The 14557-nt window shown below is 36.6% G+C and overlaps 2 protein-coding genes across 2 annotated transcripts in view; one reads left to right on the top strand and one right to left on the bottom strand.

The window, feature by feature from the left end:
• Positions 1-11334, top strand: part of LOC112527549 — a 14172-nt gene extending 2838 nt beyond the window's left edge. The window contains exons 2-13 of the mRNA XM_025138252.1: positions 1359-1544; positions 4307-4436; positions 4511-4613; positions 4797-4920; positions 5287-5352; positions 6572-6610; positions 7028-7108; positions 7634-7681; positions 8126-8176; positions 8265-8333; positions 9646-9876; positions 10907-11334. Of these exons, the coding sequence (XP_024994020.1) occupies positions 1392-1544; positions 4307-4436; positions 4511-4613; positions 4797-4920; positions 5287-5352; positions 6572-6610; positions 7028-7108; positions 7634-7681; positions 8126-8176; positions 8265-8333; positions 9646-9876; positions 10907-11128 (1317 nt within the window). The 5' untranslated portion in view covers positions 1359-1391 and the 3' untranslated portion in view covers positions 11129-11334. The remainder of the gene's footprint in view (positions 1-1358; positions 1545-4306; positions 4437-4510; positions 4614-4796; positions 4921-5286; positions 5353-6571; positions 6611-7027; positions 7109-7633; positions 7682-8125; positions 8177-8264; positions 8334-9645; positions 9877-10906) is intronic.
• A 1164-nt stretch (positions 11335-12498) lies between these two features.
• Positions 12499-13224, bottom strand: LOC112527147 (protein DMP9-like). Its single transcript, XM_025137598.1, has one exon. The coding sequence runs from the start codon at positions 13222-13224 to the stop codon at positions 12553-12555; it is 672 nt and encodes a 223-aa protein (XP_024993366.1). The 3' UTR covers positions 12499-12552.
• Between the last annotated feature and the right edge of the window lie 1333 nt (positions 13225-14557).

The following is a 14557-nucleotide window of genomic DNA, read 5'->3' as shown; positions in this document are numbered from 1 at the left end:
ACTTTTAAATAGTTAATTTGATACTAATATTGCTTATTTTTTTCAAAATTTTATAATATCTTCAAATTTATATTTCATTCAAAAATAAAAACATTTTTTTCTCAAAACCACATAAAGTCGCATTATAACATCGATAGACCCAAAATATAAAACGAAACAATAAAATCAAGATGTATCTTGCTGCATTGCGCGAGAACCCTTCTAGTATTATTTAACTTAACTATCACATTGTAGATCTTGCTTGTGGAACACCAGCAAATATGAAATACTTTAATTGTCAATAAATTCAAACAAAGAAAGTGTAAAATATGTAAGTTACCACCAGATGACTTCGCTACTTCATACATTCAGTGGTTCCAAATGTGCACACTTGTACAATAAACTGATTGATATTAATATTGCCTGACAGAATCTTTTGAACTGTTTGAGGTAAGTTAATCGAGTAAACTACTGATTCACAACTCCAATTGAATGAAAACAAACTAATGTTAATTTGTCATGTTAAACTCATGAAGTCAAAATGTAAATGCGGATAAAGTAATGGAAAAAGATACTTATATAGCACCTTTAACTGAAGTTTTGTTGATGTTTACTGGAAAAAGCATATGACTTGGAGCAACCAACAATGAGCAATTTTATGAGAAAATAATTTGTGGGTTTTTTTCTTACCTGTTATTCTCATTGAAGCCTAGGAGGTATTAGCTGAGTATTCACAAAACACATCCAAACTATCAAGCTGCTTAGTTCTACTTCTGTAAAATATTTTTGTCTAACCAGTAACCACAATGAAACAATTAGCTCTTAGAAGAAGAAAAAGAAACAATATGGTTGCATCTGACTTTTTTAATCCATGACTAGCTTTCAGTTTCTCCCTAATTAATAAATCTACTTCGTCACCCTCTCTGCCACCAACACAATCTCCTATACTTCATTCTGCAGTTCTTTAATTTAATACTTTATAGAATATGAACTAGTAAAAGCTTTAACTATTCGGCACTTCAATTACATAATTTTTGAATACAAAGGATAAGATAGATACGAACACCTGGTAAAAATGTTTCTGTTGTAATAATATGGAAAAGATAGAAATATGTACATCTGGCTGATCTGTCAGGTACTCTGTATCCAAACTCCAAAGTGAAACATTGACAGTTGGATTTGATGTTTGGATTTTCTTACATGTACAATCATTTAAAAACTCACAACCATTGCTCCTTTATACAGAGTACTTTGAGAACTGATAAGGTTTCAACCTGTTTAAGTACTTCCATGGTGATGCAATCACATGATATTCTTCTATATTCAAACTGTTTGACATTACTCCCTGACAACTTATGTGTATTTATGATTCTTTGTAGTGGGGTGAGCAGAGTTGGAGATGAACTGCTGATATGAGTAGACTATCCTTCAGGCCACGCCCCCTAGACTATAACAAGAAGCTTCCTATTGTAAAATCTATAAAAGATTTTGAAGATGACGAGACCCCAACATCTACTCGTACGCAGATGCTTCGTCTTGTTGCGGAAGCTGATAACGAGACCCAGGTTCAGATTTTATTTTGTTGTTTTAAATGTTCATTTGAGTTTATGTTTCCCCCTATGTTGGCAACACTTCACTGCAAAGGTTGGTATGTGTACTGGCCTACTGGGTAGTACTTCTTATGTCATGGATCAAGTTATCCCCACAATTCACCACATTTATTGAGTGCTTCTATCAGTGAATCATTCATTTGTTTGTTTATTATTATTTGATCATTACATCTAAAGAGAGTTGGGCCTAAAAGAGAGGAGAAAAAATGGCTGAAACTTGCTCTTTTTTCTGAACCAGTCATCATTGTGATAACCACCGTGACTGTTAGCATACTGATCCAACTTGTCTTCTACTGGCTTAAGGAGGCAAGAGAACTGTGATACTAGTTCTTGATGATGAGCTCCTAGTTCTAATGGCCTACAAAATATAAGGAGAGGTAGGATGTTTAGAGAAACAGCAGTAATGATACATATTTCCCCATTCTTTTTAAATATGGGGAGATAAATACAGACTCTATTCAGCTCAGCCTTGTCTATACTACACGGTATTAGCTACATGAATCCATGTCTTCTGTTTACCGTTTTGCTAATTTTAGACCTCATGAGGACAGTATTGTTTACGGAGGATATTAAACATTTAAGTTTGTAGGCTCAAGAGTGTTTTCTACCTTGCTCCTAGAAATTTGATGAGAATAAGATAATGATACTCTAGGATGATATATATCACTTGAAGAAGAAGTCAGTAGTCTGAATGGGTCCAGAAATAAGTCTACTAAGAACTGTGTCGATCAGTTCTTTTAGGAACGAAGTTAGAGTTGTTTTTTACACTATATTTTGAAATTCAACGTCAGACACTGTAACGAGTTGAAAAATCTTTGTACTCTTGAAGAATCTAGGTGGCATAATCACATGATAATGTCCCAGAATAGGCAAGACTTACTTTTAGGTTGAAACTCCTGGGATCTGGAAATAATTCTTTCAACCCATGTAAGGAACTAAGGCTTGTCGGCCTAAGTGATGATGTATTTGAAGAAGTGATTTCTCTGTTGGAGTAAGGTATTAATGTCGGGCACTAGATGAGGATTTCAAAAATCAATTCCACATAACTTTCGTCCTCAATTAGTCATTTTCATTAGCTCGGAATCTTGAAAGCATGATATTAGTCTATAATGTTTTTACAACCATGAATCGTTTGGATGAGTTTTTGACGTACATGATATTAATTGGTGAGGTTGTTCAGGTTTAAGATGTACAGTGACAGAGTCAAGTAAACTTAAGTATTAACTGTGTCAAGATATCTACATGTTTGAGGTGATAGAATCACGAGGGTGCCTTTTAATAAAGGATCACAGGGATGACCTACATGCAAAAGGAACAGTTGTAATGGTTTAATACATGACAAGATATGAAACAGTTCAGGTTTTCAGACCTAAAGCGTAGATTGTACTGTATATATATGGGATGGAATGTTGGTACTCAAGACCTTGATTGTAGGCCAGCAGTGGTCTAGCAAGATGTGAACTTTATGCTACTATAGTCCATTTACATTTCATTACTAGTTACAAATACCATACAGTTTTGGAATGAATTATTATTAGTTTCTTTATCTTACACCTGTGTTCATACAGGGTATATGATTCATTTTAAGTGAATTTGCAGCACTTCATAGCTCATCTTGAAGGATGGTTGATAAGGTGTCAACCCAGTTAGCCACTTTCTAAATTTAAACAGTTTTGAAGGCCAGAGTGCATCATATCTTTTAGCTTGAACTTTGTTGCAGCAATGGCATCGTTTTGACAACGAGCATGGCAAACAATGCTCATGTATATTGACCATTTTTCAAAGCAAAATAAAATTTCAGAAACTTTGACATTTTTAAGATGGAAGTGTAATCATATTCAGTCATATCAGGTCTCGTTGAGTGGAAATGTTAGATTGAAAAACATTAGCTGATACTTTATTCTGACAAAGACTGTATCTGTTAAAAACGTTATTACTCTGTCAAAATTTACCTTTTTACCTAGTTCATCATGCTCATAAAGAAGAAAAACTAGAAGTTACAAAAGAAATCATAATATTTGCAGAAAATAAGATATATGTTGGCTTCTTAAAACTTTGGTTACTTGTTCATTACACTCAAAAGCTGATAATTAAAATGGAACAGTAATGTAGGTGCAGTTTTTTTCGGGACTTCACACAAAAATAGGAGAGCACCCTGTTTTTAGTAGACAGGTAGTGGATAGGCCTGTTAAGGTTTGTACCTGATGAGTCACTGAGCGAACAGAATAGAAGAGAACTAGGACTATGTAATTTGCTGTTGATAGACGCTAACAGAAATGATTAGGCATGGCCATAGCCCGTATGGGTTTGTGTTATATTCATTTTGTTGGTGGCACATTTAATAGAAGCTATATGGGGCTGAGGGTAATTAAAACTAAAAAGGTCTAATCCATTGTCAATGATCAAAATAAACCAAATGTGATTTAGAATTGACCCAAGTCACGTACCTGCACCATTTGAGTCACACCATGCTGCATCTTAGCTCCAATACATGTGCCAAGTTCTATGTGGCCAGGCGCCACCACCAAAAGATCATCATGCCATGCAGCCTAATGTTGTGTTTATGTGCCTGGATAACTATGTGGGCAACGTTGTGCTGATTTGGAATTGATTTAATAAGTATGTTTGGCTTTGTCAAGGAGCCAATGTAAGATTAGCTGCAGTGCTGAAATCTTGCTGATTTCTTGCTGAGCGATTCTATTTGATTTGCTCTTTAGGTACATCAAGTTGCTAGTAAGAAAACAGTATCTGAAATACCTACTCCTGAGTATGTTATTGTGGATACATATGAAAGAGATTATTCTCCCACTTTCAATCAACCAGCATCTTATCTACGTGCAAGGGGAGGTATGTGGAGCATTAAACTGTTAATTTTGGATCTCACTTGAGATCTTTCATTGATAGTATTAGAATATTTGCAGCACGAGCTGAGATAGGAGATTTCGTCGAGTATGATCTTGACAATGAGGATGAAGATTGGCTTGAAGAGTTCAACAAAGAAAGAACAATTCTTCCAGCTGAAAAGTAAGTCCTTTTGGTCCTACAGGTGCTTAATGTTGTATACCCCTTGCTCTTGCAAGTTCTGCCTCTTGCTTTTTTTGTCTTCCATATTCTTTCATATGGAACTTTACCTAATGCGCTCAAGAGCAAGTGCACCGAATAAAGATGAGGAGTACTGTTCTCATTTGATCTTTATAACTGGTGCAGATTTGAGACTATTTTATTTAAATTAGAGGTATTGGATCATAAGGCTCGGGAAAGAGCAGGAGTTATAACATCGACACTTGGCTCGCCTATACCTGTGCTTTTGACATTTGATGCTGCATCCGAGGTAGGAACTATTGCAACTTGTTTAAATTTTTCTATCATTTATTAATTGTGCTTGACAGGGGTAATTATATTTAAAGATGGTTCATTTATATGGAAATATTAGCTCTATGTTGGTTGGTTTTATTTTCATATCTAAAAGCATGCTGATATCATGATTTATACATATCCATGGCTGTGTTTAGCTCTTCAAAGTCTTCTCACCTAGGATGATCACAACAAGAATTATTCAACAGGATCAGGACAGCATATACATAATTGAATTCTTATGAACTTGCTTGCACTTGTGTGTAATTGTTCATTATTTATTTATTTGTACCTGCAGGGGAATAATGGTTATTAATCGTATCTTATTTTATCTATTTGCAAGGCTCTTCAAGCTCTTTCCATACAATATGGAGTTTTCCAGTCTATTTACGGTTACTGGAAGGAAAAGGTATGCCATTTTCAGTACAACATCTAACCATGCTTCAATGGAAGATAATCAGTATTCTTTATACTTTATTGGCCAAATTTAGTTTGTAAAGTAAGTGGTAGAGTACGAATCATCCACTTTCCCTTTTGTTACTAATGTCATTTTAAGAATCATTTGGGTGAAAAGAGCAACACTGCTTTTTATACCCCACTAATGAGAAACTGTAAATAACAGGTTAATCCTCCAATTTATGGGGGATGGTGCATTGCTGCATCGATTTTGTTTTTGCTTCACTGTAATAGATATTTTTGGTTTCAAATAAATCAAACCAAACAAATCCAGAAAATCCCACACAAGGTGGGGTCAGAGGAGGTTAGGAACTAGGATGTACGCAGATGTTACCTCCATCCTGAGGAGTAGAGAGGTTGTTTCCATGATACTCTTTGTTTCAGATGTAGTTTGAATATCCAGACATGTAAACGTCGTTCACATCCTTTTAAAACAGAAGAACAATTGGAGCAGCTAATTCTTTTCCTGCTCGACGGCAGGTCTTGCAGTCAACCACTTAAGCCATGGTTTTGTCTATTACTAGTTCTTCCTTCTGAGTTGAGACCAATCTATCATGTAGATGATGATAAACTAGTGGCCTCAGATATTAAATCTAAGGATGATTTATTGGAATAATACTCTTACAAATCTATTAACAACAAGTATAGCTACACCATAAGAATTAATAATATATGAGGAAATTGGTGTTTGTTAGTCTCCCAATATGGATAAAGCTGACATTTGAAAGATATCTATTACTTCAAAGCTTCTGTGTTTCCTGGTCACTTTTTATTATGTACATCTATGTTTGCAATCTTCACTTAAATGCTTCCGGATGAAATCCTGAACAATGAACAAAATTTTAGGAACAGTCTTGGTATTTGATATCATTGAACTTATGAGTTTTGCAATATAAATTGTTGTGGATATGCTTGTGTAGATCTTGCAGGAGAAGAGAAAGTTACATAACGTGATGCATACTGTTTTCTTTGCATGCCTTTTCGAATTCCCCTAGTTCATAGATGTTCTTGAACTATAGTTCCCAAGAATAACATGCTTCTTCGTTGTTGTGGTTAAAATAGTGTGTATATGAAAAATCCTTCTTGTTGTGGTGAATGATTCTTGCTGTACGGTCTACTGATATCTTATGGTTATTGATGTGTGCTTTCAAATTTGTTTCTTTTTCCATCAGCGAGAACGATGGCTAAAACCTGTTTTGCGGCGCTTGCAGGTTAGTTTTCTCTCATGGTTACTGAGGTATTTTCATTCAGATAGCATATAATGAGACATAGGACATTTCATTCAGATAGCATATAATGAGACATAGGACAATCTCTCTCCATAGTCCATACTAAAAACATGTTTTACCAACAATTCTTTGGAATATCTAGTGTCCTTGGGCCCTCCATTTGTGTGCTGCATCTGAACTCTTGGCAACTATAAGTTACCCTTATGGTGCCATGGCTTTTTGATATCATAAAGGGCATGTTCAGCCAAGTTCAGATGCATAAGACGTGTGAGGGAAAGAAACACTGATCAAAATAAGAGATTCTTTCGTAAATCGTCTCACATGTCATAATTTACCAACCATGCTTCATGCTCATCCCTCTTTCTGCAAAAGCTAATATGTGTTCTTTTGGTATTACAGCCGCCTCCCCCAGTTAACGACACCAATCCATACAATGTATTTAGGCCAAGGGAGAAAGCTCACAGACTTCATACGAGAAGGGTAAGTGCCTGAGAAGCTATTATTGACTTCAACCCATCCCTTCTGCTAATTTGAGTCTCTTTTACTTTTTTTTACTATAAAATACGGTGTACTAAAAGTCTCTCACCTACGGCCACTTACATGGTCGCCTAGGCATTAAGTGGCCCCACTGCTCCGATTAATTAGGGCCAATTAATTGGCTGGCTAGGAGTTAAACATGCCTCACCACTTAGATTAGCAACTAGATGTAGAATTAAGTGTACTTGGAGTGTATTTTCTCAAACCTTTCTATGCATTAAGGGTACAAAGAAACTAGACACCTAGAAATTTAAGATGTAGTATCAGAATTCATTTCTCATATCATATGTTACTGTAAAATAATTATATAATATACTTAAGTGGACAACTTATGCTTCCGCTTAATCGTCCACTTAATCACTGCTTTGGGTATTAAGTGCTAGGAAGTCTCGATCACCTAGTTCTGCTTAAAACTTTCTAGAACAACGATTGAAAATGTTATAATTGACTGCTTTTCACGATGTTCAGATGCAAAGACGGGAAAACAACGTGCAATCATTTGAAAAGCTTCGGCAGGTAAGCTTCGGACATGTTTGGATATCCATGTTTATTTGATGTGCTCCATAGTTTAGTATCTTTATTTGCAAGTAGATGTTAATCTGTTATTACTCAAAAAGCACACCCATGTCTTCTTGATCATTGCCTGTGAGTAGTTGGCATGAGGTATAAATATGATGTGTCATATATTGGCTTGGTCATCTTAATTGATGTGTTCATTTACTTTAGAGAGGTAGCACATAGGCACTCATGTCAAATACACCATCTTAAAAATGTATACCAAGATAATTTTAGGTGATTATTTCTCCCCTTTCTGAGATGGTTGTTCGAGTTCAACCTGGTGAGCATAATCTATTTCTTACATAAATGTATATTATAACACTGATCCGTCCACCCATATAATTTCATGCCATGAATTGTGTTTGTACTATCTTCGTATCTTACATTTTAATCTTCCATCAGGTGAGGCGCAACCTCGACCAAGCAAAGAACCTACTAGAGGCTCTAATCAAGGTCTGTCCTTCCGCTCTCTCTCTCTCTGTCAACTTCTTTTGATTGTTTTTGCTAGTAGTACTTACTAGATGAAAAATCCCTGATACAGAGAGAGGAGAAAAAGAGAGATGTCATGGATAGTGAAGTCAGCCTTCAAAGGATACAAATGAAATACAAGGTAAATTTTAGTAGTATGCATCTTTTCATGCTTATCAGCAAACAACAGCTAACCGATGGTTGATCCTTGCATGAAGACATCATGAACATGATCCTTACCATCCTTCTTGTAGAGTGAAGTTGGTCTAGTAGCCAAACTATTAGATGTTCATTTCAGTTCGGTGCATATTATTCCCTCTGTCCCAAAAGAAGTGTCTACATTTATGTTCTAGTTTGTTCAAAATAAGTGTCCATTTTCAAAAGTAATAAGTGCCTACTTTTCGATTCTACCCTTAAATATTAGATGGAAATTTATTACTTCCTCTTTTATTAAGGATAAAATTCGCATTTAGTTAATTAACAAGTGTAATAATTACACATTTCTAAAACTGTGTGCCTTTTTCATCGTGGACGTTTATTTTCGGACGGAGGGAGTAGATAAATATTTAGATGATTTCTTACTTTATTCAATCATTTAAACATTGACACCAACATGATTTGCCTTCGCTTATTCACACATATGCTCAGTGGGCTTCCATATTTAGACATCTTCATCTTTTACCTTTTTCTAAGGACACTCTGTTCTACTACATAGTATTTACGGCTCATCATTTAAACCTTATTACTCCCTCTGTTTAAAAATAAGTGTCCACATTTCTATTTTAGTTTGTCCCAAAATATGTTTCCACTTTCACATTCTACCCTTAATTATGATATGGAGATAATTTCGCTCTCTATTATTAGGGTAAAAGTGTCATTTAGTTAATTAAAAAGTGTAATAATTACAGTCCTAAAAGTGTCATTTTCCCTGTGGACATTTATTTTGGGACGGAGGGAGTACTTTCCCCACCCAAAAAAATGCAATATTTGATCTGGTACATAGTTCAATGGAAGTGTCTGTCTATTAACTAAATATCTATAGCACCCCTTAGTAGTGCAAAATAGGGGAATTACTTGAACTGAAATCAAAGGTGCAAGAAGCACACAAAGATAGGCATTAAGATCTAGTCTCTATCCTTTTTTACGATTGGGGCTCGTCCTCTCAAAGTTGATGTAATCTGTTCTTATAACCGCCTGTCCTAACAAGTCTTATCTGGTCCCTGCTCGTCCTTGGTCCCAGCCCCCAACCCCTAAGGTGGTACGCAACATTGTTTATTTGCCCTATGGTAATTGCAGACATTTATTTATTTCCTACTACTGCATGTAATATCCCAACAATTTCAAGCTGAAGTGGCTCTTTATTTTCAGCATGTATCTGATTTTTTTGGGCCAAAATTGCCACACCCTTTATGTATATTTACTGAATGATCATTTGTACATTTATGATTTTCTAGAATGAGACAGAGCTTCTTGAAGACAGTTTAGCTCTGCCTGAAATGCCATCTTTCCAGTCCAAATTTGTTTCAAGTGAGGACGAAATTTTAGACACGGATGATTTTCCACACAACCGTCTTCGTTTTCAGCCTCATGGCCTAATCGACTCAAGGCTGGTATTGCCTTCTGGAGGGGGCATGAAACGAGAGATCAGACGCCGACCTGTCCCATTTACTTGGCTCCATAAATTGGTACGTCTCATAACTTCTGTTACTTGGCCTCTTTCTTTCTTTTGACATGACCAAGTGTACCGAGGTGCATGATATATCCCTACATTAGGATCCACAATCACACAATAATAATTGCAGTAAACAAAATATTAAACACACTGGATATATGTGGTTCAGCAATTTGCCTTCATCCATGGTTGTCGTTAGGAATTTTATTATATTTCGAAATATCAGTTGTATATACAAAGAAGACCTTCATAAAAAAATTAGATGGAAAATGAAGACAGGAAAACCATATGAAGATTGCGTCTTTTTCGTACAAAGTTAGAATCCAATTTGATAGGCGCAAGTTCAAATGAGGACCGTAAATATTTTGAGAATATGGGAACCAACTCTTAATTTTTATTCATGATGAAAATTATTCATAACGAAAATACATAGTATTCATGATAAAAGTGCATGATATTACCAAAGAGTCTTTGGCCTAGTAGTATCCGGGTTACCTGTAAGATCCCAACCTCTTGGAGGTCAAGGGTGTGAGTAATTTGCCTTATATTATCTATACTTCAAAAAAATGCATGATATCATGAATTATGAAAATGCATGATAATCATGATTATTCACACATCCTAACTAGAAGTATACCCGTGTAATGCACAAGATGTATGTTCTAACCCAAAGATCTCAAATATTCTATCGTTTATTTGGTTGGTTGACCTTATATTTGGGAACGGTAGTAGAGGTTTCCGAAAAACTCTTCTTAACATTTAAAGGAGAGCAGGATTGGAATTTTTTAAGAACTAATAAATCTTGTATGCATTAATAATTTATACTTAATTTTTTTTAACGTTGTACCCTTCAAAAATTAAGACTTTTTAAGAACAAAATCCTAAATGCTTTGTAATACAGTGTAGACACATGAAATAGTTGGTTCTCAAAATATTTATAGTTAACATTTGAACTTCCCCCGATTTGATATACAGCTAAATGGTGAATGTTGGGTTTGGGGGAATATAAACATATTTTCATCTCTTGTTCCGTATCTTTGCAGGATCCACTTGAACCAGTATTCCTATTCACAAAACCTCTGGTGCCAGAAAAGTTGGCAGCAGCAAGGATTGTGCCACCAGTTGGTTCACGCGGTCATAATTTCCGTGGGAGGATCGGGAGAGGGGGAAGAATAGTATTCGATAGATGGAATCCGCTGATGCATACCCCAATCGAGTGTAGTGAATATATGCCTCCTAAACCACGATCGGCCACGCATAATTGATGATTTATGTAGGGAATGTAGATTTTTACTTGTAGGATGTAGGTGATTTCATGCAGAAAAAAAAAAGGGTCAAAAGAGGGCAGTTGTTTATTATGTTTGTGTGGAAGTTGGGCTGCCTTCACTTCTTGTGAAATCTGTTTGTATTATTATCTAAGTGATACATATTCTGTTTTGTAAATATAGGGAAAAAGAAGCAAGAAAATTCAGCTTCCTTCTTGTGGGTTAACACTTCACATTTACGACTAATTTTAACCAAGAACACAAGTTATGGTCCTTAGGGATCATGGACTGACTTGTTTTCTAACCTCATTTTTGCTCACATTTGCTTCAAGAAATTAGGGTATTCATGGAAACAGGATGGACATAGGCATGGCAACGGGGCGGGTTTCGTAATCCCGGCCCCGGTTTGTAGTAACGTCCCCTGGCCTCTGTCCCCGGCGGGTACGGGGATTATTATCCTGTCCCCGGTCAAACCCCGTAAATAGTATCCTTTAGTTTGATTCTACCGGGGATCCCCGGCCCTGTCCCCGTCCCCGGTTTGAGTAACATTCCCCATCCCCGGTTTGAGTCTATCGAGGATCCCCGGCCCGGGACCCGTTTTAGTGGGGAATCCCGGTCCCCGTTCGGGTCGGATGAATCGGGTTTCCCACGGGGTCGGGGAAAATCACCATCCCTAGGCAGACAACATATAACGGTATGGTACGTTTCATGGCTTTGTCGTAATACCCAAAAAAATGAAGGGGCGATTTGTATCGTTTTGTTGGTGCTCTTATATTTCTTGAAACTACAACAATGACGCAAGTTTCTCTTGGCAAAGATGGTTTGAGTTGTCTTTTGCGGGTTTGATTCTTGTATGTATCAATTTTCTTAGTTTATAGCTATTAATTTCGGATTTATCACGTTTTTTTAAAAAGATTAGGATATAATGTTATAAAAGGACTCAATCTTGAGACCTTGCATTTGTAAGGTAAGAAACGAAACAACACACCAATATGTTTTTATTTCTTTTACTTAAAACGGTTCCAATTCCATCATGAAAATAAATTTCTAGGTCCATTATAGAAGATGTTTTGTATTTTAGACTGTTTTCGGTGAGAAATATCCTGAACTGATTTGTTGAAAAATCATCAAATTTGCAAGAACGTTACTTTTTTTTAATTATATATTAAAAGAATTATGAACATCGATAAGAAAATCAGATATATACATTGAACAATAAAAATTGTATTAAAATACATCATACGAAATTTCTTTTATAAATTAAAAATATTTTAGAATTTTTATATTTATGAAATAAATAAAAATAGTATATATATCGTCACCCAATTCTTATCATACATACATGGATTTGATGTGTTTTTCATCACATTTATCATCAAGATACACTTATTTTCCACAAGAAATCAAGAAACACAAACAAGAAATTAAGCCGATAAACATCCGATCCCATATCTGGTGTTCGGAAACACCAAAAACAGACCGCTGCACACGATCCCGACCATCAATGGAAAACTCTGCATAGCTTCATCCATTTCCTTCGTGTGCCTCGGGAACAGGCAGTTCGTAACCCGATGATCAGAGAATGCAATCGCTACGAAAACCATCGATGACATCATCGCATGAATGAAATCCGTGAACCCGAGATTATACCTCTCGTCTTTAGGCACTTCCACACCTGGTGGGGACGATTTAAAGACTTTTAGCCCCCATGGGCTCACAAACCCGTAGTAAGTCTTTCCATCGGTCCCACGAAAACTGTCTGTAAAATGGAAGAAAAAACACGAAAGCGTGCAAATCCCGAGGAGGACGTTGATCATGAGGGTTGTGACGGCGGTGCATTCGCCTTTCCCGTAAATGGACGGAAGCACCATCTCGAAGGTGAGGAGGGTTCCGGTTGGGAGGAAGTTTACGAGCATTGAAGTCTTGGAGAGCGTTTTTTGGACCCCGTTCGCCATCGCCCGCCTTTTCCGACCACCACTGGTTTGAGTGGAGTCTGGTGGCGGCATGGTGGGTGGTGGTGGCGGCGGGTGGCGGTCGATGTTGAGTTGAGGGGAGGGAGTGTAGATTCTGACACCAATTTCATCGGATTGTTCCATTTTTTGGATTAGAAAGTGGTCTGAATTTTTTAGATTTGGCGTATGCTTTTTATGCAGATTGTAGCGGTAACTGCATTTTCAAATTTAGGAACGGCGGTTAACGGCCAGTTTAAACCGTCACCTCCGCCTTGCATTTTTGTAGATTTAAAAAAGTGTACCATCATTTTATGGGATTGCATTATTTAGTCCTTAAACTTTAAATATTGTTACTTTTGCCCCCTATAAAAGAAATTGTGAAAGAGATGCATTATTTCTCTAAAGAAGCCGTTTGTGTAAATACTAGAATGAAAAGGTCAAATGGGTAAAAATCATTTAACGAATTAAAATGAGTCGCGAAGTCAAAATAACATCACATTTACTGTTCATTTTTTTTATTAAGGATTTTTAATATTTCAACAAATGATCATGTGGGTTTAAATGAGAATTGTGAATAGTTTAATAACAAGAAAACAAATTTTTATTATACATTTATCTTTGGATATATTTATTCACAGAATATCTGTATTACTTTATGTTGTATACTGTTTTATTTCATATTCGATAAAAACAAGGATGTTCGGTATCCACATTCGGTACAGGCAAACATCGATACAAGTATTATCCGGTCCGTTTACACCCGGATCGGAAATACACATAACCTACAAGATTGTGACTTTCAAATGTCAGCAAATAGATATAATGTTGCACACAAAAGGAAATTGGAACCAATTTGTGGATCTTGCTGGTAAGTGTGGATTTGTAGGTTCGCTTCCATGCAACTTGATTGATTCTATAGACCTTGAAAATAACAGTCATGAAAATCACTAGTATCCGGTGAAGACTCAAACCAACCGTCTATAGACCTTTATTTGTCGGTCCATCGGACCCTCAAGGTTAGTTCATGCCTTCTTTCTGGAACATCTGACCCCATCACCACCATCCGATTGTGGTGGATCCGTCCCGCTTTTCTTTCGTTTGCCACTGAAATCCGTACCCAAGTTCCCCTTCAACGACCGGATTTTTTTCCATCGGATTTCGATTAAGTAGCAACACGGCATGGGGTGATGGTGCACTCAGTGCCCCTTCAACACAGTTGCCTGCCTGACCACATCCCCATGGTCTAGCGGTCCATCCTCGCAATGAGAAGCTCGGGATCGGCTTTTTGATTTTGATGAAACCCGTTGATCGGGAGCGTTTTTAGTTTTAAATTTAGTACTGGTAGGACAAGGAGGGTCACCTTTTTGTGGTTTTGGTGTTGTTTGATCCAAGCATTCGGCATGAAAGAACTCCGGTGACCGGCATATCTCTGCTTCTAATAATCCGGTGAGAACTCCAGGATGATCTCCAGGAAAGA

This window comes from Cynara cardunculus (genome assembly GCF_001531365.2).
Source record: "Cynara cardunculus var. scolymus isolate 2C chromosome LG 15, CcrdV1, whole genome shotgun sequence".
NCBI lineage: Eukaryota > Viridiplantae > Streptophyta > Magnoliopsida > Asterales > Asteraceae > Cynara > Cynara cardunculus.
This window is presented reverse-complemented; position numbering and strand designations above follow the sequence as displayed.

Excerpts from the sequence above, each read along its gene's own strand:
- LOC112527147 (XM_025137598.1), bottom strand. The coding sequence starts at position 13,224 with ATGGAACAATCCGATGAAATTGGTGTCAGAATCTACACTCCCTCCCCT.